The following is a 21047-nucleotide window of genomic DNA, read 5'->3' as shown; positions in this document are numbered from 1 at the left end:
CCCGCCCTCTCTGAGCTCCGCCCCCTCCCATCCCCCTTCCCTCTCTGAGCTCCGCCCCCTCCCATCCCCCTTCCCTCTCTGAGCTCCGCCCCCTCCCATCCCCCTTCCCTCTCTGAGCTCCGCCTCCTCCCATCCCCCTTCCCTCTCTGAGCTCCGCCCCCTCCCATCCCCCTTCCCTCTCTGAGCTCCGCCTCCTCCCATCCCCCTTCCCTCTCTGAGCTCCGCCCCCTCCCATCCCCCTTCCCTCTCTGAGCTCCGCCCCCTCCCATCCCCCTTCCCTCTCTGAGCTCCGCCCCCTCCCATCTCCCCGCCCTCTCTGAGCTCCGCCCCCTCCCATCTCCCCGCCCTCTCTGAGCTCCGCCCCCTCCCATCTCCCCGCCCTCTCTGAGCTCCGCCCCCTCCCATCTCCCCGCCCTCTCTGAGCTCCGCCCCCTCCCATCTCCCCGCCCTCTCTGAGCTCCGCCCCCTCCCATCTCCCCGCCCTCTCTGAGCTCCGCCCCCTCCCATCTCCCCGCCCTCTCTGAGCTCCGCCCCCTCCCATCTCCCCGCCCTCTCTGAGCTCCGCCCTGTCTTGCAGAACTACTTCCCCAGCAAGCAGGACATCCTGCTGGCCAGGAAGGCCACCAAGGGCATCGTGGAGCACGACTTCGTGATCAAGAAGATCCCCTTCAAGATGGTGGACGTGGGCGGCCAGCGGTCCCAGCGCCAGAAGTGGTTCCAGTGCTTCGACGGGATCACGTCCATCCTGTTCATGGTGTCCTCCAGCGAGTACGACCAGGTGCTCATGGAGGACCGGCGCACCAACCGGCTGCTGGAGTCCATGAACATCTTCGAGACCATCGTCAACAACAAGCTCTTCGCCAACGTGTCCATCATCCTCTTCCTCAACAAGACGGACCTGCTGGTGGAGAAGGTGCGCAGCGTCGCCATCAGCAAGCACTTCCCCGACTTCCGCGGCGACCCGCACCGGCTGGAGGACGTGCAGCACTACCTGGTGCAGTGCTTCGACCGCCGGCGCCGCAACCGCAGCAAGGCGCTGTTCCACCACTTCACCACGGCCATCGACACCGAGAACATCCGCTTCGTCTTCCACGCCGTCAAGGACACCATCCTGCAGGAGAACCTCAAGGACATCATGCTGCAGTGAGGCCGGCCTCCGCCCGCCGGCCGCGCGCCCGCGAGGGCCGCCATGGCTACTGAATCGGGCGGTACACTACTGAGAGCCGGCGGCTGGGGCACTGCCGTGTGCGCGCCTGCGTGCCCCGGTGTGTGTCCGTGTGCCCGCGCGCTCTGACACCAGCACCGAGCGCCGGCCTGCCCGGCTCCCGCCCACCCGCAGGTCTCCCTGCCGCTAACGCAGAGCCCTGCCCCGTGTGGCGTGTGGGCGACCCCGTGCCAGGCAGGCGGGGTGGTCTCGGCGCCCCTCCCAGAGGGAGCGCGTTGCCTTTGAAAACTCCTGTGCCACGTCCCGGAGCCCCGGCTGGGGGGGGCTCCTGGAGTGTTGTGCCTTAGTGCCCAGGCGCTGCCTCCTCCCTGCCACCTTGTCCGTCGCACGGACAGGGCACGTCCCTCACGTAGCACTGGGCGGTGCTTATTCCTCCCGGCCGCCCCGCCCTGCCCTGCCCCCCTTCCCCACCCCTCCCCCGCGCAGTCACACCCGCCGCCTGCAGGTGGCCGCGGGGGCGCAGCGCAGGGTTAGCACAGCCGAGTCCAGCCGGCGGCCTGTGCTCCGCAGACACTGACCCTCAGGAAGCCCGACCCGCACACCCTGGGTCCCGCCGACTGCCGCCACCGAGTGCCTCTTACAGCCGTCCCTTCCCAGGGCTGTCCCTTCGCAGGCCGCCCTCCATCCGGTCCTTCCAGGCTCTGCCTCCTGAATGCCACCAGCACGCGCTCCCCACTCGGGGTGCTGGGCCCGTGGAGGCCGCCGGCAGGTGCACACTGTACGGAGCATGCATTCCACTGCCGCCGCGCCCTCCCTGCGGTCCGGGGTGGGGGGTGGGGGGGGGGTTCGCCTAGCACTTGAGAGAGGAGAGAGCTTCCTCTCTCGCCAGCACCAGAAGCCACTGGCTTAGCCACCCCCCGGCCTGGTCCTCGGGCCGCCCGGGCCCCTCCCTGTCCCGTGGCGCCTCCCTGGGCTCCCTGTCAGCAGGCCCGGCACACTGAGTCTGCGGCAGGGCTGACTGGGGGAAGGGAGGAGCCCGCTCCTGGGTCACCTCGGTACCTGTTTAGGAGGAGACCACAGCGTGCGAGCCCTCGGGGCGTGTGCTGAGGGCCGGCTGGATGAGAAAGAAGTTGCTGATTGGGTGCCGCCCCCTGTGGCTCTCCAGGAGCCGAGGCTGTGGCCTAGAGGGGAGGGCACAGGGCACTCAGGCAGGCGGTTCTGTGCCGGGGCGCCGGGTGTCAGGGGTGTGAGGAGTGGGCTGGTCCTCCCCGCCGGGAAATGGGGCTCGGAGAGGCCTCATCAGGCCGAGCCGTTTGCTCATCACTTTCGTGTGAGTGTGAGCACCGTGACCGCGCTGAGCGGGGCGGGAGGGCCCGGAGGCCGACCCCGGCCAGCTCGGCCGCCCCGCACCCTGTGGGCTCCTCGCCCGGCCGGGCGTCCCAGCCGAGGAGGGCGTCCTGGCGCTGCCCTAAGTCCTAGGGCGCCTAACCGGAGAAGAAGTTACACTTGTGAGGCTGAACTAAACCATTTACAACTTTCTACACATAGACTAGTCCTTCTTGTTTCTGAAGCCTCGGCTTTTGTAATTTTTTATCTTAATTTCACTGTCACCTTGATTATTGTCTTTTGTATTGAGATGTTGGAGGAGCAGGAGGTAGTGGTGCCTCATCTATTATTGCAACAATGTAACAATAAACTTCCTCAAATAAGACGCACTTCTCCGTATCTCCGCTCACACTGTTCACATGAGACAGGGGGTGGTGACGTGTTTTTTAACTGCTGTCTGTAGAGAATGTCCCGCGTGCTGGGTGGCAGCTCTGGATGATTGCGCTCCAGCGCATCTCTTTCCTTACGAGTCGGGTTATGAACTCCCGAGAGCAGGCACTGACTGGAGGCAGGATCCTCAGCGTGGCTGTGACCAGGGGGGCAGTCACTCTGCAGGTGAGCACAGCGTCAGGACGGGGTGTCCGTGTGGGCTCCGGGCGGCCCCGCACCGGGTTGGCGCAGCTGCGAGCACCTGGTTTGCACTGGACCACCTCCAGCCTCAGTGTTTCTTACAGTAAATCCCTTTTCTTTGCTCGGTGGAGAGCACCACTCAGCCCAACGGCGTGCTTAGGGGCCGAGCATCAACCCACAGACCAGGGGGTCACGGTTCGATTCTCAGGGCACATGCCCGGGTTGCAAGCTCAACCCCTGGTGTGGGCATGCAGGAGGCAGCTGACCAATGATTCTCTCTCATTGCTGATGTTTCTCTCCCCCTCTCAAATCAATAAAAATACATTTTTTTAAAAACCACTCGGCACTCAGAACCAACATTAAATTCCATTTCCAGACCCAAAAATTCAGGCAGGGACGCTGACACGGGTCTGCTCGCAGGCTCACTGTGATGAGAATCCCAGGTTCCACTCCATGCCTGCCTCGCGGGCACAGGTGTTGCGGAACGAAAGCTTCCGACGGGCAGGAGTGGCGAGACGCACCCAGCAGGTGACCGCCGGCTGCGCAGGATCCGCCGTGGAGCGAGGGCATGCCGGCCGTTTGCCCGCTGACAGACGGGCGGGAGCAGCGTGGAGGGGGTGGCCATGGTGCCTCCCGCCCTGCTGCCCCCTGGCCCTGCTGCCCCTGCCCCAGCAGCTCCTCCCAGCACCGGCTGAGCTGAGGGAGGCCTGCACTCGACGCTCATTTCAGACAGGTGATGCCTGAGGCAGATGGCGAGGACCGGGAGGGAGGGTGGGTCGCCCCTGTGCTCCAAGACAGTGCAGGGGAGAGGGCCGCCCGGGCACCTCCTGCTCTCTGGCCTCCTGTTGGCAGGTGAGTGTTCCCCAGGGGTTAGGACCAGGCCCCACTGACCACGGGCCACTGGGAGGCCACAAACATGGACACGCGGTGAGGACAGCTCGGTGCCGAGAATGTCCGTGAACCCACAGGGGTGCCGAGGGGGCCTCGCTGAGGTGGCATTGGCTCTGTGCTCTGGGCAGAAGCTGGTGCGGGTCGGGGGTGCTCGCAGGAGAGATGCGCTCGAGATGTGGGTGCTGTCTGGAGTCCAGGAGCCAGGGAGGCAGGGCCTGTGAGGGCCGAGGGGCCCCCAGGGGATGGGCCGAGAGCCTGGGTGCCAGGCCTGGCCCAGCGCCACATGACTCAGTGGATCCAGTGCTCGGGTGATGGCCTCACGCGGTTGGCTGGTTGAGAACCTGATGCCCTGAGGGGGCTGGGGGGACACAGCCGGCCTTGCGGCCTCTCCGGGCCGAGGAGGCGGACACTGTGTCCGGGCACCTCCACTGAGCCGGTCCTGGCCGCCTGGCCCTCATCACCGCGGGGAACGGGGTGGACACGGAGTGGACGTTTCTTGGAAACTGCTTTTTAAAATAGCCCTGCCCGAGCTTGTTTTCCTCTGCCTCTTCACCCGAGAAGCTGGTCTAAAAATAAACCTGTTATTCCAGGTCCTCGTTAATCAAGGTGCTCGGCCAGGGGCTGGCTGGCCGCTTCTCCTGATTTACGGGGTTTCCGCAGCCGGCGAGGCAGAGGGTCTCTGGCTCCTTCCCAGCGCTCTTTCCCGCCTTCGTTTGAGGGCCGTCAGCTGGCCAGAAGCTGGTTTCCTTGCGGTGGGCTCCTCTGTGCTCAGCGGCCCCACTGGAGCCAGGACTAACCCAGCTCCATAGGGCCCGCGGGCCGGGGCGGGGACAGCGGCCGGACCAGGCCAGTGCTGGCTCCCGGGCCCCCAGGCCACCCCCGGGTCCCTGCGCCTGCCCGGGGAAGCCCGGCTCCTCCCGGCTCCTCCCTCCGGCCGGCGGCCTCCGGGATAAAAATACTCCTGCCGGGACGCGCCCTCTCTGTGCACACAGGGCCTCGGAGCGGCAGCTGGGCCTGTTTAGGTTGGCATCTTCGCCCGAGGCCGGCCACCCACCCGGCCGCTGGGACCTCCCGGGTCTGGGGGAAGGAGCGGCAGCTGCTCTCAGGAGCAGGCCGGGCAGGCCCGAGCGGCCCCGGGAGCCAGCTGCGCCTCCCCCTGGCGCCTCCTCCTGCTCACACTGCCCAGGTGCTTCTCTAAGGAAGACCCAGAGCTCGGGCGGTGCCGACCAGGCCGGCTCAGCAGCCCCAGCTGTGCAGCCTCGGGAGCCCCCAGCCAGCGGGCCTCCTGGGCCACAGCAGGGCACCGCCTGGCCGGAGCTTCTGACTGAGGCTGATGGTGGCCGGGCTCCCGGGGAGGGGTTCCGGCAGCCGCCCAGCCCGGCGGGTCTGCAGAGCTGCTGCGAGGCCCGTGTTTGACCTTCTGTGTGCACCGTCCTGAGCCCCCGGAGCCTGTGGCCTCTCCTCTGAACGTGGTGGGTGTGGTTTGTACCTGGAGCTGTAACATTAGCCGGTGGCTAAGCCGGTGGGTGCCTGCTTTTTTCTCTAAGCCCTTCTGGAGATTTATTTCGCCCAGAAAAGGCTGAATCGGATAGCCCATGGGCTAGTAACAGCAAGGCCACATCCCTCCTCCCTGCCCCTCGCTCCCCAAGCTCCCCAACCAACCATGGGGCCCGAAGACAAGCTAACTTCACTGCCTGTCTGCTGGGGCTGTGGGTGGGCGGGGCTTTTTGGTGGGGCGTGGCCTCGGGACGTCGGGGCGGGGCTGAGGGCGGGCGGGGCTTAGGGGCGGGCTGGGGCTTGGGTTGGGCGGGGCGGGGTTGGGGCGGGAGGAAGGGTCCGGGATGGCTCTCCGGATTGGCTTTGGCCGTGGGAACAAAGAGGGAAACCCGGGCCGGGAATGGGGGAGGCAGGGGTGCGCGGAGGGTGTCCCCTGAGCCGGGGCCTGGCTGCTCGGCCCCTCCGTCAGGACGCGGTGGGCGTGCACGTGCTCGGGCCGGGCTGCTGGCCGCACCGCACACGGGGCAGCGGAGGGACTGGCGCGGCCCCCTCGCGGGCTCTGAGCCCCTGGCAGCGCGGGGCCGGGCCCTGAGCGTCATCCTCGTTCCCAGGACATCTCGTCCCTAACGTCCCTTCCAGCATGTCCCCCTGGGGGCCACCTGAGGCCGGAGGCTGTGCGGCCGGGGCCTCTTCTCCCAGGGGCAGCGCTTTGGGGCCACAGCTGAGAGCCAGGGCGGGGGCGGCGGGGGGCACAGACAGGCAGACGGACAGACAGGCGGACGGACGGACAGGCGGATAGACAGGCGGACGGACGGACAGGCGGACGGACGGACAGGCGGATAGACAGGCAGACAGACGGACAGGCAGGCGGACGGACGGACAAGCGGATAGACAGGCAGGCAGACGGACAGGCGGACGGACGGACAGGCGGATAGACAGGCAGACAGACGGACAGGCAGGCAGACGGACAGGCGGACGGACAGGCGGATAGACAGGCAGACAGACGGACAGGCAGGCAGACGGACAGGCAGACGGACAGACAGGCGGACGGACGGACAGGCGGATAGACAGGCAGACAGACGGACAGGCAGACGGACAGACAGGCAGACAGACGGACAGGCAGGCAGGCGGACGTGCCGGGGAGCGGCCATCCCGCGTGGCCCGCGGTGTGCGGCCCCGCTCCCTCCCTCGCTCCTGGACACTCAGGCCCAGGCCGTTTACACACAGGCACCCCCCGTGGCAGGACAGGGCTCCCCTCAGCCAGGACGATCGTCACCGGAACCCCCGCGGCTTCTGTCCACAGCGGCCCGCGGAGGCCCCTCTTCCCCGCTCGCCGGCCCCGCCCGGCCACGCGGAGCCGCCTGTGGCCCCGGAGAGCGTCAGCTCTGGCCCGGGGACAACCGTCCTCAGGAGGCAGGGACCGCGTTTTAATCAGAAATCCGGCGGCCTCGGGCCGGAGCAGGAGATGAGGCCCGGCCCGGGGTCACCGGCCGGAAGGGCGGTTGTCCCAATGTCTCCCATCTCCCCCGCGGGCGCCCCTGGCCTCCCCCCGGGCCCGGCGGGTCTGGCCGGACGGTGGCCACGCCTCCCGCCGCCGTCACCCGCCGCCGCCGGAGGCGCGCGTCCCGTCCGGTGGGAATCCCCGGGGACCACCCCGCGGGAGGAAGCGGGGCAGGGAGGGTGGGGGAGAGGCCCCGCCCCCTGGAGGCGGACCCGCTGCAGGCCCCGCCCACACCGCAGGCCCCGCCCACAGCGCCGGCTCCCGGGCTGGCGGCGCTGAGATCTTACAACTTCCGGGGACGGGATACCCTGCGGTGTCTCACGCCGCCGGCAGAGGGCAGCACGGCCACGGGCTGGAAGGACAGGAGCGCCTACGGGGGGCCTGTTGGGGCCGCCCTCCCTCTGGAGGCTGTGCCTGCGCCAAAGGGGGACACGGCATCACCACGCAGAGCCCTTGTGGACAGACAGACGCCTCTCGTCCCTCCTCCTCCTCTGCCTGCCCCAGGCTCAGACTCAGGATGCAGTGAGACCTTGGGGCTCGGCTCCCCGAGGTCCCACAGGGTAGACAGGGCCGAGGTCTGGGGCAGGTCCTCAGGCCCAGCAGGTGGAGAGTTCAGGGCATGTGACCCGAGGGGCAGCCCGTGGCTGTCCCTGACCTCTGCTGCCAAGCCGGCCCGGGCACCGGGCACCCCCCGGGTCACATGCGCCTGGGTGAGGCCAGATGGCCAGTGTGGTCTGAGTGGCGTCAGGAAGGAAGGGGACAGAAGTCGGGCCAGACCCGCCCCGACTTAACCTGGACTCTGAGGACTGTGCTTTAGGTAGAAGGGTCAGTTACACCCCTCCCCGCCCTGCGCCATGGCCGGGCGCGGTTCTCGGGCATCGAGCAGCTCCCGTGAAGGTGCCAGGACCGGTGGAAACGCACCACGGGGGCTGTGGAGCATAGAGGGCAGGGTCGGCCTGCTCGCCCTCCCGCACCCTCGGCCTCTGCACCGTTACCACCCGGTATACGCGCACCCCGTCTTGGCCGGGGACTGTAGGTGAGGTGTGTGACCGCTGAGCCTCCTGTAAGCCTCCCTGTTGCCCCAGGCCTCTTCCCCGGGGTCCTGGGCTGAGCCGGCCTCGCCTGCCTGAGCTAAACCCACTTGGCCGGGAGAGGGAATTTCACTGACGTCGCTGGAGTCCGTGTTTTGTGGAGAATTTTCACGTCTGTGTTCATGAGAGGCCTCGCTTTCTTGGACCGGCCCTGTCTGGATATGGTGTTTGGGTAAGGCACATGTCAAACACAAGGCCCGCGGGCCAAATCCGGCCGGCCAGGCCTTGCAATGTGGCCCGCACCGCGCTGTCATCACTGCACTCCGCTGTCAGTTTATGACATTGTCAGTTTATGACTGTTCAGTAAACCATTCGGCCCGCGATTTAGGCTGGATTTTAGATTTTGGCCCCTTCTCTGATTGAGTTCGACACCCCTAGGGTAAGGTGACCAGATGTCCCGATTTTTAACAATTTGTCCTGCGTCCTGAGGTGTTTTAAAAAAGTCCCGATTCTTTAAAGAATTCTTTCAAACACAGTGGGATGCCAAAAGTGGGACGTTGGTCACCTTATGTTTGGGTGACGCTGGCAGGAAGCCCCCGTTCTGCCCTCCAGAGGCTTTGTGGGGAACAGGTGGCCGTGACTGCGGCAGCCCCTGCCTGGGGGAGGGTGAGCTCGGAGTCCTGGAAGCTCAGGGCGATCCTGGGCAAGGTGTGTAGAACTCACCAGCGAACCGCCGGGCCGGGCTGTTTGGGAATGCCGGTGTGTTAGGCGCCCAGGTCTGCTTAATCAGTGGTCGGCAAACTCAGTAGTCCACAGAGCCAAATACCAACAGCACGACGATTGAAATTTCTTTGGAGAGCCACATTTTTTCAACTTAAACTTCTTCTAACGCCACTTCTTCAAAATAAGACTCGCCCAGGCCGTGGTGTTTTGTGGAAGAGCCACACTCAAGGGGCCAAAGAGCCGCATGTGGCTTGAGAGCCGCGGTTTGCTGACCACTGGCTTAAATGATCTCCTTCTTGTGTGGTCTCGCCGATCGTCCCGAGGAACTGGCCAGTCTCCGTCGTCCAGGCCATGGGCGTCGGGTGCTCACCGCACTCCCTCCCTCCCGTTTCCGACCGGTGACTCTGCCGCTTTTCTCCGTGTGGCTAGCGGCTGGCCAATGCATTGATCGCCGGCCCCAGAGCATGGCTGTGGTTTGGATAATGCCCTCTATTGGTTTCCTGTTTCCAACTGGATTTCTGCTTTTATTTCTCCTACTCACTTTGGGTTTGATTTGGCCGTTTTCCAGTTCTCCGGGGGGAGGGCCCTGTTTGTGGGTGTTCCCTAACGAGGCTATAAACGTGCCCCTGGCACTGCCCCCGCTGCACCGAGTTCACCATCTCGAGCTCCTCCGGACGGCCCTCTGGTGTTGGCGCAGGCCTGAGCACCGGGCCGCACCTCGGAGGACGGGCGGCCGGCTCGCCTGGTTCCGAACGGCGCCTGTCGGGCCAGCCTGGACCTCAGCTCCCCCAGACGGGACCATGGCAGCTCCCCCTGCCTGTGGGGGGCGTGAGCTGAGTCCCTGGAAGCTGAGGGCGATTCTGGGGGGTGCGGCTGGAGGCCCGGCCGTGGCTGGATGGGGGCCTCAGGAGGAGCCAGGGCCCAGCACCAGGCCCATCCAGGCGGAGCTCTGTGCTGACCGGAGTCACCCCGGAGGCCTGGGCCCAGGGCAGACCGCTGGCCAGAGGCAGGTGGCTGCCCGGGAGGTCCCTCCCCGCCCCTGCTCCTGGCGGCGTCTCAGACACGGCACGGACTCAGTGGCCGTCACAGGTGTTTATTTTTAGTGGGAAATAAGCCACTTCAATGACACTCCCAACACCTGACTGACCGCTGGTCTTCCCGGCCTGGCTCCCGAGGGCCCCTGTGCAGCCGGCCGAGATGGACAGGGAGGAAGGTCGCTGGGGGAGGGGAGGTCACGGGGGGCAGGGAGGTCACCGGGGGCAGGGAGGTCAGAGGTCGCCGGGCCCTCAGTAGCAGTCGGCCTCGTTGTCCCCCCGCAGGCCCGCGGTGGCCAGCATGTCCTGCAGGAGCGACTGGGGGCTGCGCTCCACGTGGTCGCTGCCCTCGGCCAGCGCCCCCCGCAGGCCCTCCAGGTCCAGGGAGCGCAGCACGGCCAGCACGGCCTCGGGCTCCAGGGGCCCCGGGGGCTGGGCCTGCTCGCCCGCCCGCCACCGCTGCAGGGCGGCCTCCAGGGCGGCCAGGGCGGGCCCCGCCTCCGGCAGGCCGTGCCCGGGGGCCGCCTGGTCCCGCAGGAGCAGGAGGAGGGCGCAGGCCTCGCGGGCCACGGGCCGGTCGCAGTCGAACAGGGCGCGCAGCGCGAACTCGGGGAGCCCCACGCGGCAGGCGGCGCGCAGGGCCTGGGCGGCGGGCTCCGGGGCGGCGGGCTCCGGGGCGGCCACCGCGTAGGGGCAGGGCGGGCCGGGCCGGCCCAGCGCCCGCTCCAGGAACACCCGGCCCAGCTCCAGGCCCTGCGCCCGCACCTCCCAGTCCAGGTCCCGGCCGGCCGCCTGCAGCACGCCGGCCACGAAGCACTCGGGGTCCGCAGCCTCGGCGTGGCCGTCCCGCAGCCAGCGCGCGAAGACCTGCATGGCCGCCCGGCGCGGGAAGCCCTCGGGGTCGGCGGCCAGCACGCCCAGCAGCTCTGGGAGCGCGCCCTTCTGCGGACGGAGGGCGGGCGCAGGGTGAGTGCCCGCCCAGGTGCAGGCACCCAGAACCCGCCCGCGGGCCTCAGGCCGAGCACGTGCCCCGCCCCCGCCCCGCCCCCGCCCCGTGTGTGCTCATCGGCCACGCAACGGGGTGCTGGGAGCCGAGGGACCCGGGACGTGCCGGACAGAGCCCCCCAGGCCATGCCCACACCCACCTGCGGGCCTCCCGGGCGCTCGGGGCCGGCGGGGGTGGCGTGCAGCCCCCGACTGGCCAGCTGGCCCACGGCGGTCACCGCGCTGGCTCGGACGTAGCTCTCAGGGTCCTGCAGGAGCTGCCGCGCGAGCTCGGGCACCTCGGACGCCAGGAGCGCGTGTCGGAAGCCGGCCTGTCCTGCGGGTGGAGCGCCCGGCCGCTGTGACCGAGCTGCCCGCAGCCTCGCCCTCTCCCGGCAGCCGCTCCGGGCCCGGCTCCAGAGCCCCCCGGGGACCAGCGCCGGTGCCACAGGCCCGCCGCACTCACCTGCCCAGTGTCCGGCCAGCTGGGTCAGGAACTCGAGGCTCGAGTCCCTCACCTCCCAGCAGGGGCTGCACAGGCGCCTCTGCAGCACAGGGAGAAGCTCTGGGGCGGGAGGGGGGTCAGAGAGGCCCGCGCCCCGCCCCTCCTCCCGGCCGCCCCCTCCTCCCGGCCGCCCCGCCCCACCCCTCCTCCCGGCCGCCCACCGGCCCCGTGGCTCCCGGTGCCCTGTGTGTGCCCAGGGGAGGCCCGGTTACCTCTGAGGAACGGCTGGGCGGGGGGGTCCGGGGCGCAGCCGCCGGGGGGCGTGGGGGCGCTCAGGAGCCACTGCAGCGTGGCCTGGAAGGCCTTCTTCAGCACCTGGGGAGGGCGGGGCTGCAGGCCGGAGGGGGGGTGCCTCTGCCCCGTCCACCCCCCGCACTGCCCCGTCCACCCCCTGCCCTGCCCACCCCGTGCCCTGTCCACCACCTACCCCGTCCACCCCCCGCACTGCCCCGTCCACCCCATGCCCTGCCCACCCCGTGCCCTGTCCACCACCTACCCCGTCCACTCCCCGCACTGCCCCGTCCACCCCATGCCCTACCCACCCTCTTCCCTGCCCCGTCCACCCCCCGCTCTGCCCTGTCCACCCCATACCCTGCCCACGCCACCCCACCCCGCCCCGCCGGTCAGAAGGCTGGCTGTGGGGCACACGGCCCGTTCCCAGGAGGCCCGGCTTCAGGAGGCAGAGGGGCCTCCAGGTGAGCGAGGAGGGGAGGGGAGGGCGAGGCAGCCTCGGGGACCTCACTCCTGGGGAGACGCCATTTCTGCCCAGGACACAGACTAGCAGGTGCCTCTGCCTCCAGCCGGGGGCCTGGGCCTCGCCCACTCCACTGCCGCTCGGTGCACGGGTGGGCCGCTCAGTGGTGGGGCTGAGAACGGTGCGTCTGCAGCAAACTCCAGGCACCGCGCAGGGTCCCCGGCTCTGGGCCATTCTCCCGGCGAGAACCCGTGCACACCCGCCTCTCCCGCCCTCCTGCCTCCCCGCCCCGCGAGGCCGGCCAGACCGGCAGCCGCCTGCCCCGGGAACCCCTGGGGAAGCACAGGGCCCCCACCTCTGCCCCCGCCCCCAGGCCTGCCCCCCCCCCCCCCCCCCCCCCGTACCGTGGGGCTGGAGTCGGGGCTCCGGAGGTAGTCCAGGAGGACGGCAAACACCTGCGTCACCAGCTCCGGGGGCCCTGGGACAGACGTGGTGGGTGGCACCCGCCGCCCACCGTCCGCCTGCCCGCCCGCCCGCCGGGGACTCCAGACCGGCCCGGGGAGTGCCCCCCGGGGAGCAGGCCCAGGAGGTCCGAGCAGGGGGAAGGGCGGCCTGAGAGGCAGCGCCTCGCTCACCTGCGTCCTCGGACAGCGCCCCCAGGAGGCCGAGGGCGGCGCGCTGGACGCGGGAGCAGCCGGCCAGTACGGCACAGAGACGGCCGCCCAGGTCGGAGCCGGGGGCGGGCACCGCAGAGCCATTGCAGAACCGCAGGACCGTCAGCGCGGCCCCCAGCAGGGGCGCCTGGGGCCAGGGCGCGGGGCGCTGGGGCTGCGGGAGGAGGGGTCAGCGGGAGGAGGGGTCAGCGGGAGGAGGGGTCAGCGGGGACGGGGCTGCGGGAGGAGGGGTCAGCGGGAGGAGGGGTCAGCGGGAGGAGGGGGTTAGCGGGAGGAGGGGCTGCGGAAGGAGGGATCATCAGGAGGAGAGGTCAGCGGAAGGAGGGGTCAGCGGGAGGAGGGGTCAGCGGAGACGGGGCTGCGGGAGGAGGGGTCAGCGGGAGGAGGGGTCAGCGGAGGAGGGGTCAGCGGAGGAGGGGTCAGCGGGAGGAGGGGTCAGCGGGAGGAGGGGTCAGCGGGAGGAGGGGTCAGCGGGAGGAGGGGTCAGAGGAGGAGGGGTCAGCGGGAGGAGGGGTCAGCGGGAGGAGGGGTCAGCGGGAGGAGGGGTCAGAGGAGGAGGGGTCAGCGGGAGGAGGGGTCAGCGGGAGGAGGGGTCAGCGGGAGGAGGGGTCAGTGGGAGGAGGGGTCAGCGGGACGAGGGGTCAGAGGAGGAGGGGTCAGCGGGAGGAGGGGTCAGCGGGAGGAGGGGTCAGCGGGAGGAGGGGTCAGCGGGGCGGGGACGCGGGCCGGGCCACACCCACCAGCGGCTGCAGCAGCTCCAGGTGGGCCAGGGTCTGGCACAGGAGCCCCACGCAGGCCGCCCGCGAGGACAGGAGCGTGGCCACTGCCGCCGGGTCGCCCTCGGGCCCGGCCGGCCAGCCTGCGGGACCACGAACAGCCCCCTCAGCGGCGCGTCCTGCCGGCCGCATGGGCCGCGCCCCCGGCCACCACCCCGGCCACCCCCACGCCGGCGACTGGAGGGAGGCTCCCATCAGGCTGTCAGGTGACGCAGCCGGCCAGGCTGGGCCTGAGCCCGTCCAGGGCTCCCCAGGCCGAGGCCCGGCCCTCCACCGCCCGTCCTGGGGCGGCTTCTGTACCAGGAGCTCCTCTCTGTGCGGCCACGGCCACAGGGCGCCTGGCCCTTCTCTGCCCCACGCCCACCCCCACCCCCACCCCCACCCCCACCCCCACCCCCACCGTCCTGAGGCCGAAGGGCCAGCCCCGGAGCCCGGGAGGGCGGGCCAGGCGGCTGCTCTGGCCACGAGGTGCCCACGGACGCGGGCGGGACGGGAAGACAGGAGCAGCAGGGCTGGTGGCCCCCCCGCCCTTCACCCGCCTCCCTGACTGCGGTCCCGTCCCCCCTCGGGGTGCCCCCGCCCGGCGGTACCTGGGGGCGCGGGGGCCTGCGTGGCCGCCTTCAGGACGCAGGCCAGGGGCTGGAGGAGGACTGCGAAGGCCTGGGCGCTCAGGGCCTGGGGGCTGAGGACGGAGGGCGGTGAGCCCTGCTCCACCGCGGGCGGGCGGCTCCTCCCCGCGGGGCCCCGGACACACCGAGAGGCAGCTGCCCACGGGCACCGTGGCAGGGCCCAGGCCCCGGGCGGCGGGGGCGGCAGGAGCAGCTAGGAAATGCCCACGGCCCGGCCCCCCCTCCCGGACAGAGCTGCCCAGACCGGGGACAGCGAGGCCCCCTGCCCGCCCCCCGGGGCCGCACTCACCAGTCCTGCAGGGTCAGCAGCCCCAGAGCCAGGGGCCCGGCGTGAGAGGGCCCGAGGCGGCCCAGCGCCCGCGCCGCCGTCTCCCACCGGCCGTGGTCGGAGCTCAGCGCGGGGCACCTGCAGGGAAGGCCCGGCAGCACGGTGAGCCCGGTGCCCGAGGCCGCCAGGGCCCAGCCGGCTGCCACTCCCGTGGCCCGTGCCCAGCGGAGACGCAGGTCCCTCCCGGGTGCAGGCGTCCAGACCCTCCGGTGACCCCTGTCCTCCCGGGAAAACCACCCCCACGGCCCCCGGGCCCCGGGGCTGACCGGGCCACGCTGAGGAGGAGGTCCACCAGCGAGTGGGCGGCCGGCACCGGGTCCTTCTCGAGCAGACGGGCCACCAGGGGGCGCAGCCGCGCCCACAGGCCCTGCGTCCACGGGCGATGGCAGTGCCCGAACGTGGTGGTCAGCACGTGGAGGGCCTGTGTGACCCGCGGGGCGGCGGGGGCGCTCAGGGCCTCCTCCAGGTGGCCCACGACCGCCTGGGCGCTGGCCGGCCAGTCGCACGCCGGGGGGCCCCCCAGAGCCAGGCCCAGGATGTGCGCCAGCAGCTGCCCGGCCGCCGAGGCCACGAACAGGCTGGAGTCCCCCTGCAGGGCGACCACGGTGTCCAGGGCACCTGCGGGGACATGGCTCAGCGGACGGGGTGCCCGTGGGGACCCGCAGCGCCCACAGCTCCCTCGGCAGCGGGGGCACCTCGGGGAGAACCGGGCCCACGGCCGAGGGCCCACAGAGGCCAGGCGTCCTCTGCTCAGGAGCCCGTCCCTCCTCTCAGTCCCAAAGCCGCCCGCTGGGCCCCGGCCCAGAGCAAGGACACCGCTCCCTCTCTCGAGGGGCCTCCCGCCCCGGTCGCCCCAGTGCTCCTCACACAGCCCGCCACGCCCCCGCCGCCCCAGGCCGGGCGCAGCGGCCCCCGGAGGCCACGCGGGCAGACGGAGGGAGGGCAGGCGGGCACTCACCGAGCTCGGCCAGGAAGGGCAGGGCGCCGGGGTGCTGGGCCAGGGAGCGCAGGCCCTGGATCCAGCCGCTGCGCACCGTGGGCACCGTCCAGGCCGCCCCGCCGAGGGGGCCCGCCTCCCCGAAGAGCCCGGACAGCAGCTCCCCCTGCTGGAGGGAGAGGAATGGCCCTGGGCAGCCGCGCTGGGAGGGGCAGGCGGCCGGAGCCCCGTCTAAATGAAGGCTGGTCTATCCTGTTCGTTCATTGTCTCAGGAATCCTCCCCAGCAGCACCCCAGCACCACCCCCAGGGGCCCCTCTGTCCGGGACATCCTGGTGTAAGGGCCCCGTGGTCTCCGAGCTCCCGGCCCCGGCCCGGGGGACCATCGGGGCACACCCACCTCAGTGTCCCCACCGGGATGCCCCCTGCCCCCGCCATCCCTTACCAGACAGGCTGCGCTGCGGAGACGTGGGGTGGGGGGGGGGCGGCCCCCTCTCTGCACCACGGGAAGGGCTCACTCACCTGCAGGAACTGGAAGCAGTCCTCCTGGGCGGCGAGCAGGCCCGCGAGGCGGAGCGCGAAGGCCAGCACGCGGGGGCTCAGGCCCGGGGCCTGCGGCACCTGCAGCAGCAGCTCCACCAGGCAGGGGCTGTCCCGCAGCAGCTGCAGGCTGGACCCTGGACAAGGCCCGGGCGTCACGCACCGCCGGCGTGCCCGAGGGCCGCTCTCCCTCCCGGCCGGCGCCCCCCGCCCCAGGCCTTGGGGGGAGCAGCTGGTGGAGGACACGAAGGTCCCTCGCGTCACTCGGCACAGGGGACACACTGGGAGGCCAGCACCTCCGCCCAGGCCGGGCGCAGACAGGAAGTGCGGGGCCGGAACCTCACCAGCCTGGCCGGGCTCCGCCGCGCTGACCGTGACAGGTGCCGGTTCCAGCGGGACCGCCTGCCCTCAGCGGACACTTTCTCTCACACGGAGAGAGCCGATGCCGGAAGCCCGATGCCGGGAAGCACGGCAGGACGGCCAGGCCTGCCGACCCCGCACCGAGCTCTGCCCTCCCCTACGCCCGGTCCCTGCCGGTCACCGCCCCCACGGGGGAGGCAACTCGGAGGAGGGCGGGTCCCCACGAGGCCCCAGCGAGGCCCCGGACACGGAGCTCCGGGGAGACGGAACGGACAGAGCGAGGAGGGGGGACCCACGGACACCGGGAAATGGGAAGGCGCCCGGCTAAGGGACAGGGTGGCTTCGGAAGGACGAAGTAAGACAAAGCACCGGGGCCCGGGGCCCGTCTGCCGAGTCCCCGCGGGGGGCCCAGCGCGCAGGGGGATGCGTGTGCGCGGGCGGTGGCCGCTGAGAACGGGCGTGGGACACGCAGCTTAGAAGCCGGAGACGGGGGTGAAAAGACGGAAAGCTCTATCCGCCCATGGAGGGCAGGACCGGGAGGAAAAGGGGCAAACACAGGAAAACGGAAGGCAGGTTCAAAGGTCACAGGGAGCACATGAAGCAGGCCCGCCGTGCTAACGGAGCGGCTCGGCCCCGGCGAGAGCCACGGGCCGGCGGCTGAGCGGCGAATCCTAACGGAAAAAGCCGGCTTCGGTGGGAAGCCGTTCCCGAGGAGACAGGACCACGGGAGCGGCTCGCTCCAACGCCAAGGCTCACGGAGGGACAGGAGTCCCAGGGGGAAGTGGGGCCCACAGTCTCCGAGGAAGGTGTTCACACGCCTCGCAGGAACCACCGAGCCACGTGAGCAGGAGCACAAACAGGTGACAGAGGAACCAGCATGGAGCATGTACACGGAACAGAGGGAAGATGGGGGGGAGGCACGGGGCCAGGCCTCTGGGGATAAAAATGCTGCACAATGAGGTTGTGCGATGGCTGCAGAGCCTGTGAGTGCCCCAAAAGCCCTGGAGCTGCGCGTCAACTCCATCTCAACAAAGCTGCTCAAAGCCATGCTTTAAATGTGACCACAGCCCTGGCCCGTATGGCTCAGCGGATAGAGCAGTGGCCTGCAGACTGAAGGGCACATGCCTGGGTTGTGGGCTTGATTTACAGAGGATCGCTGATCAGCTGCCTCCTGCACGCCCCACACTGGGGATAGAGCCCACAACCTGGACATGTGCCCTGACCAGGAATCGAACCCTGACCTCCTGGTTCATTGGTCGATGCTCAACCATTGAACCGCCAGCCAGGCATGTGGTTGAAATTTTATATAAGGAATATGTATTACGCCCCTGGCTGGTGTGGTCCGTGGTTAGAGTGTTGGCCTTGCATGGGAGGGTCTCGGGTTCAATTCCCGGTCAAGGAATGCCTGGGCTGCAGGTTTGATCCCAGCCCCGGTCTGGGCATGTGCAGGAGGCAACCACATGGATGTTTCTCTCTCCCCCTCTCTCCCTTCAATCTTCTCTAAAAACCAACGGGGGAAAAAATATCAGATTTTTTTTTAAGTTTTACTTTCATATTCAGAGAGAAAACAAAACTGACTTCTTAAGAAAGAAAAACAATGCATTGAGAACAGGAAAAGGAGGCCGGCGCCCGCCCTCGGCAGGCACCTAGCACAGACCGAGCTGCGGGGCCTGAATCCGGCTGGAACCCCAGCACTTCCAGCTGCAGCTCTGGCTCCTGACCTCTCCCTCACCCCGAGGTGTCCCCAGGCAGCCAGGGGGCTCCTCAGGATGCGAAGGAAGGGCACGGACCAGATGGGGATCCCTCCTCCAGGACAGGGGAGCCCTGCGCCTCGAGAAAGCCAATCCCAGCGCCCTTACCTGCTTCGGTGACGGACTTAAACCAGTCCAGCAGCTTCTCCAGGCAGGTGTCGTCCGCCACGGGCTGCCCGGGGTCCGCCAGAGCCGCACAGAGAGCCGGGAGGAGCCGGGAGCACTCGGGGTCCATGATGAGGCTGGGGGTCCTGCAAAGGGAACGTCAGGGCCGGCCCCTCCAGCCCTGATCGCCAGCAGCCCCCACGCCTGCCCAGGACTCCAGACAGCGGGCATCACGAAGATCACCGCCCTGGGGTGATGCAGGCGCCCGTGCAAAGCCTCAGCCTGGGGGGGTGAGAGGGGCTGAATGGAGGCCTGGAGCAAGCCCGCCCTAGGGCCGGAGCATGCTGCTCACCTGGGCTGCAGGGGGGCCAGCGCCGGGTGCTCACGTGCATCTGAGTCTGGACTGGGTCAGTCCGGGGTCAGCGCGTCTGAGTCCGGAAACGGCGACCAGCGGGGTGTCCACACGGCCTGTCCCTCCCGAGCCGCCTGTGCACCTGCGTGTGGGGCCGGGCGAGGCGGGGCGAGGGGGGGGGGGGCCGTGTGCACGCGGTAACACGCACTCCGAGTGCGATCCGTAACCTCTAGCCAGCCGGGGTCAGGAGGGCCTACGGCGGGCGTGGGGCAGGGTGGCTGGTGGCTCTGTCGGGATCAGGAGGTCCGCCCGGGCCGGGGTGTCCGTCTCCGGGTGTCCGTCTCCACCGGAGCGCGGCTGGGTCCCTGCAGACCAGCCCTCCGCAGCCGGAGTCAGTCTGAGGCCCGTGGAACCCGCGCGGGCGCCGGCCGGGCAGCCAGGAAGGGCCACAGGAACCGGGGGACCCAGCCGGGCTGCGCACGCCAAGCCCGGCGGCTCCCGCCTTCGCCCGAGGTCCCGATCCCGCCGACCGGCACGGAGACCGCAACCCTTCCGCCAGTTCACCGGCTCCGGTCCGGCCCCGCCGAGGCCCCGCCCCGCCAGCAGGCCCCGCCCCCACATGGCCCGCCCCGCCCGCAGGCCCCGCCCCGGACCACGCCACCTGCCAATCCTGGAGGGGGGAGTTCGGGGACGGCGGGCACGGGAACGAGCTCCCGCGAGACCGCTCCGGAGCCCAGAGGGCCAGTGAGGGAGCAGAGTCGCCGTGAAGGGCGTTAGATGCAGGCCAGCGCCAAACCGGACGCCCCTACCGAGAACGCGCCCCCCGATGAGGCACTCAGTGGTACGTGCCAGAGCGTCCGACGGGCAGGGCGCCAGGAAGGCGGGGCTCCAGGAAGGGGCGGGACTATTCCCGGAAGGGGCGGGCCCTACCCGTGTCGGGGACTTCCTGTCTGGAATGGGGGAGGAACGCGTGCCCCAGAGGAGCGTCTTCTCCCCGGAGGCAGAGTCCGCGGTCACTGGCCTCCCAGCCGGGCCCTCCGCGGCCCGAGGGCCTCCGGCCAGCGGGTAAACAACAAGGCCCCGCTGTGCAGAGTCCGTGTTTGAGCATCCTCCGGGGAAATGTCTGGTCTGCAGTGTAAGGAAGTGGAAAGCAGGATTCCTGAGTATTAAGGTTAAATAAAAAGGGGGCTTTAAACACGTTCCTTTTTTAAAAAATCTATTTTATTAATTTTTCTTACAGAGAGGCAGGGAGAGGGATAGAGAACTAGAAAGGTCGATGAGAGAGAAACATCGATCAGCTGCCTCCTGCACACCCCCTATTGGGGATGTGTCCACAACCAATGTACATGCCCTTGACCAGAATCGAACCCGGGACCCCTCAGTCCGCAGACCGACGCTCTACCGCTGAGCCAAACCGGTTTCGGCTAAACACGTTCCTTTTGATGGGGGAACCACTTCGGACCACGCCCTGCTTTGTCCTCAGAACTCCTTGGGTGAAGAGGTTAACCACAAAACAAAACATTGAAACCTGTAGAGAATTTGTGTGAGTTTATTTGAGCCAAACTGCCGACATCTGCTGGGAAGCAGAACCTCAATGAGGTGAGAACGGTTGGAGAATGGAGGGTTACATCGGTATTTACACATTGTAATCACAGGAGAGGGCGTGGGTGAGTTACCTGAAATCCATTGGTGATGGGTTAAGGGGGTGGGACAAACAGAGCGGGGGAGACCTGGGATTGGGTGAGAAGTGACAGATGGACAGGTGCTTCTCTTACAGAGACGGATACAGGATGCTTTAACCTAATTAACAGCTGACAATTAACTTGATAATTAATTGTCATTGGCTGTGCCCTGAGGGGTCCGGGGTAAAAAGGAAGTTACAAGTTACCCCGACTTCTCACAGATAGGTTATAGAGTAAGGTGACCGGACGTCCCGCTTTTGGCGGGACAGTCCCGATTGTTAACAATTTGTCCCGAGTCCCGCGGCGTTTTAAAAACGTCCCGATTGTCCCGGCAAAAGTGGGACGTCTGGTCACCTTATCTTAGAGGCAAAAAGACAAATGGGCTCAGGAAAGATCTAAGTGGATCTTTGTCACTAGCCTAGGACGTAACTGCCCACCCTAACCTGTTTGTAGTTAAATATTTCATTTTCAAACCATCCTTTGTGGCGATTTTAGGTCTCTGAGTTTGCAAGACCTCCACGCAGGCTCCCCGGAGCTGGCAGACCAGCAGTGGCTCCCTCCGTCCGCGGTGTGAGCCCCCAGTGGCTCCCTGAACGGGGCTCAGTGGGAAACGGGGTGTAAACCTTCGCCGGCTGCGGTAGTCGGGGGGGGCCCTTAGGTGGCGCTGTGCGAGGGGCTCCCCTCGCTGTGAGCTCGTGTTCCGCAGCGCCTGCAGGCGGCGCTCTTGCCGCCCTCGGGGAGGAACTGACGCTCGGAGGTTCTCTCCCGCCCCGCGACCCGCTCCCGCCTTCTCGCGGGAGGACGGCGACGCCGGCGGAAGGACCGTAGAGCCCCGAGGCCGGGCCCCGCCCCGCCCGCCGGGCGCGCTTCCGGTCGGCCCGCCCGCGGGGTGGGGGATAGGGGCTAGGAGGCGGGGCCGCGCACGCGCACTGTG

At 68.8% G+C, this 21047-nt stretch overlaps 2 protein-coding genes across 3 annotated transcripts in view; one reads left to right on the top strand and one right to left on the bottom strand.

Annotated features, from left to right (window-relative positions):
- The window catches only part of GNA12 (G protein subunit alpha 12), a 37006-nt gene extending 34130 nt beyond the window's left edge, over positions 1 to 2876 (top strand). Inside the window, exon 4 of the mRNA XM_084886192.1 lies at positions 578 to 2876. Within this exon, the coding sequence (XP_084742318.1) occupies positions 578 to 1147 (570 nt within the window). The 3' untranslated portion in view covers positions 1148 to 2876. The remainder of the gene's footprint in view (positions 1 to 577) is intronic.
- A 6656-nt stretch (positions 2877 to 9532) lies between these two features.
- On the bottom strand, positions 9533 to 19038 carry BRAT1 (BRCA1 associated ATM activator 1). Of its 2 annotated transcripts, none has more exons than XM_084883271.1 (14): positions 18640 to 19038; positions 18083 to 18225; positions 15846 to 16000; positions 15347 to 15494; positions 14655 to 15006; positions 14350 to 14466; positions 14022 to 14113; positions 13396 to 13514; positions 12617 to 12809; positions 12386 to 12459; positions 11449 to 11602; positions 11249 to 11407; positions 10944 to 11119; positions 9533 to 10740 (listed from the first exon to the last, which is right to left on the bottom strand). In XM_084883271.1, exons 2-14 carry the CDS (start codon positions 18207 to 18209, stop codon positions 10051 to 10053), a joined length of 2556 nt encoding a protein of 851 aa, XP_084739397.1. In that variant the 5' UTR covers positions 18210 to 18225; positions 18640 to 19038; the 3' UTR covers positions 9533 to 10050. The 2 variants fall into 2 exon arrangements, with proteins under 2 accessions (XP_084739397.1, XP_084739398.1); XM_084883272.1 differs by having other exon boundaries at positions 9534 to 10740; positions 11249 to 11347; positions 11500 to 11602.
- Positions 19039 to 21047: the final 2009 nt, after the last annotated feature.

This window comes from Pipistrellus hanaki (genome assembly GCF_964339955.1).
Source record: "Pipistrellus hanaki genome assembly, chromosome: 5".
NCBI classification, from domain to species: domain Eukaryota; kingdom Metazoa; phylum Chordata; class Mammalia; order Chiroptera; family Vespertilionidae; genus Pipistrellus; species Pipistrellus hanaki.
The sequence above is the reverse complement of the archived record's forward strand: the minus strand, read 5'-3'. Positions and strand labels throughout refer to the sequence as shown.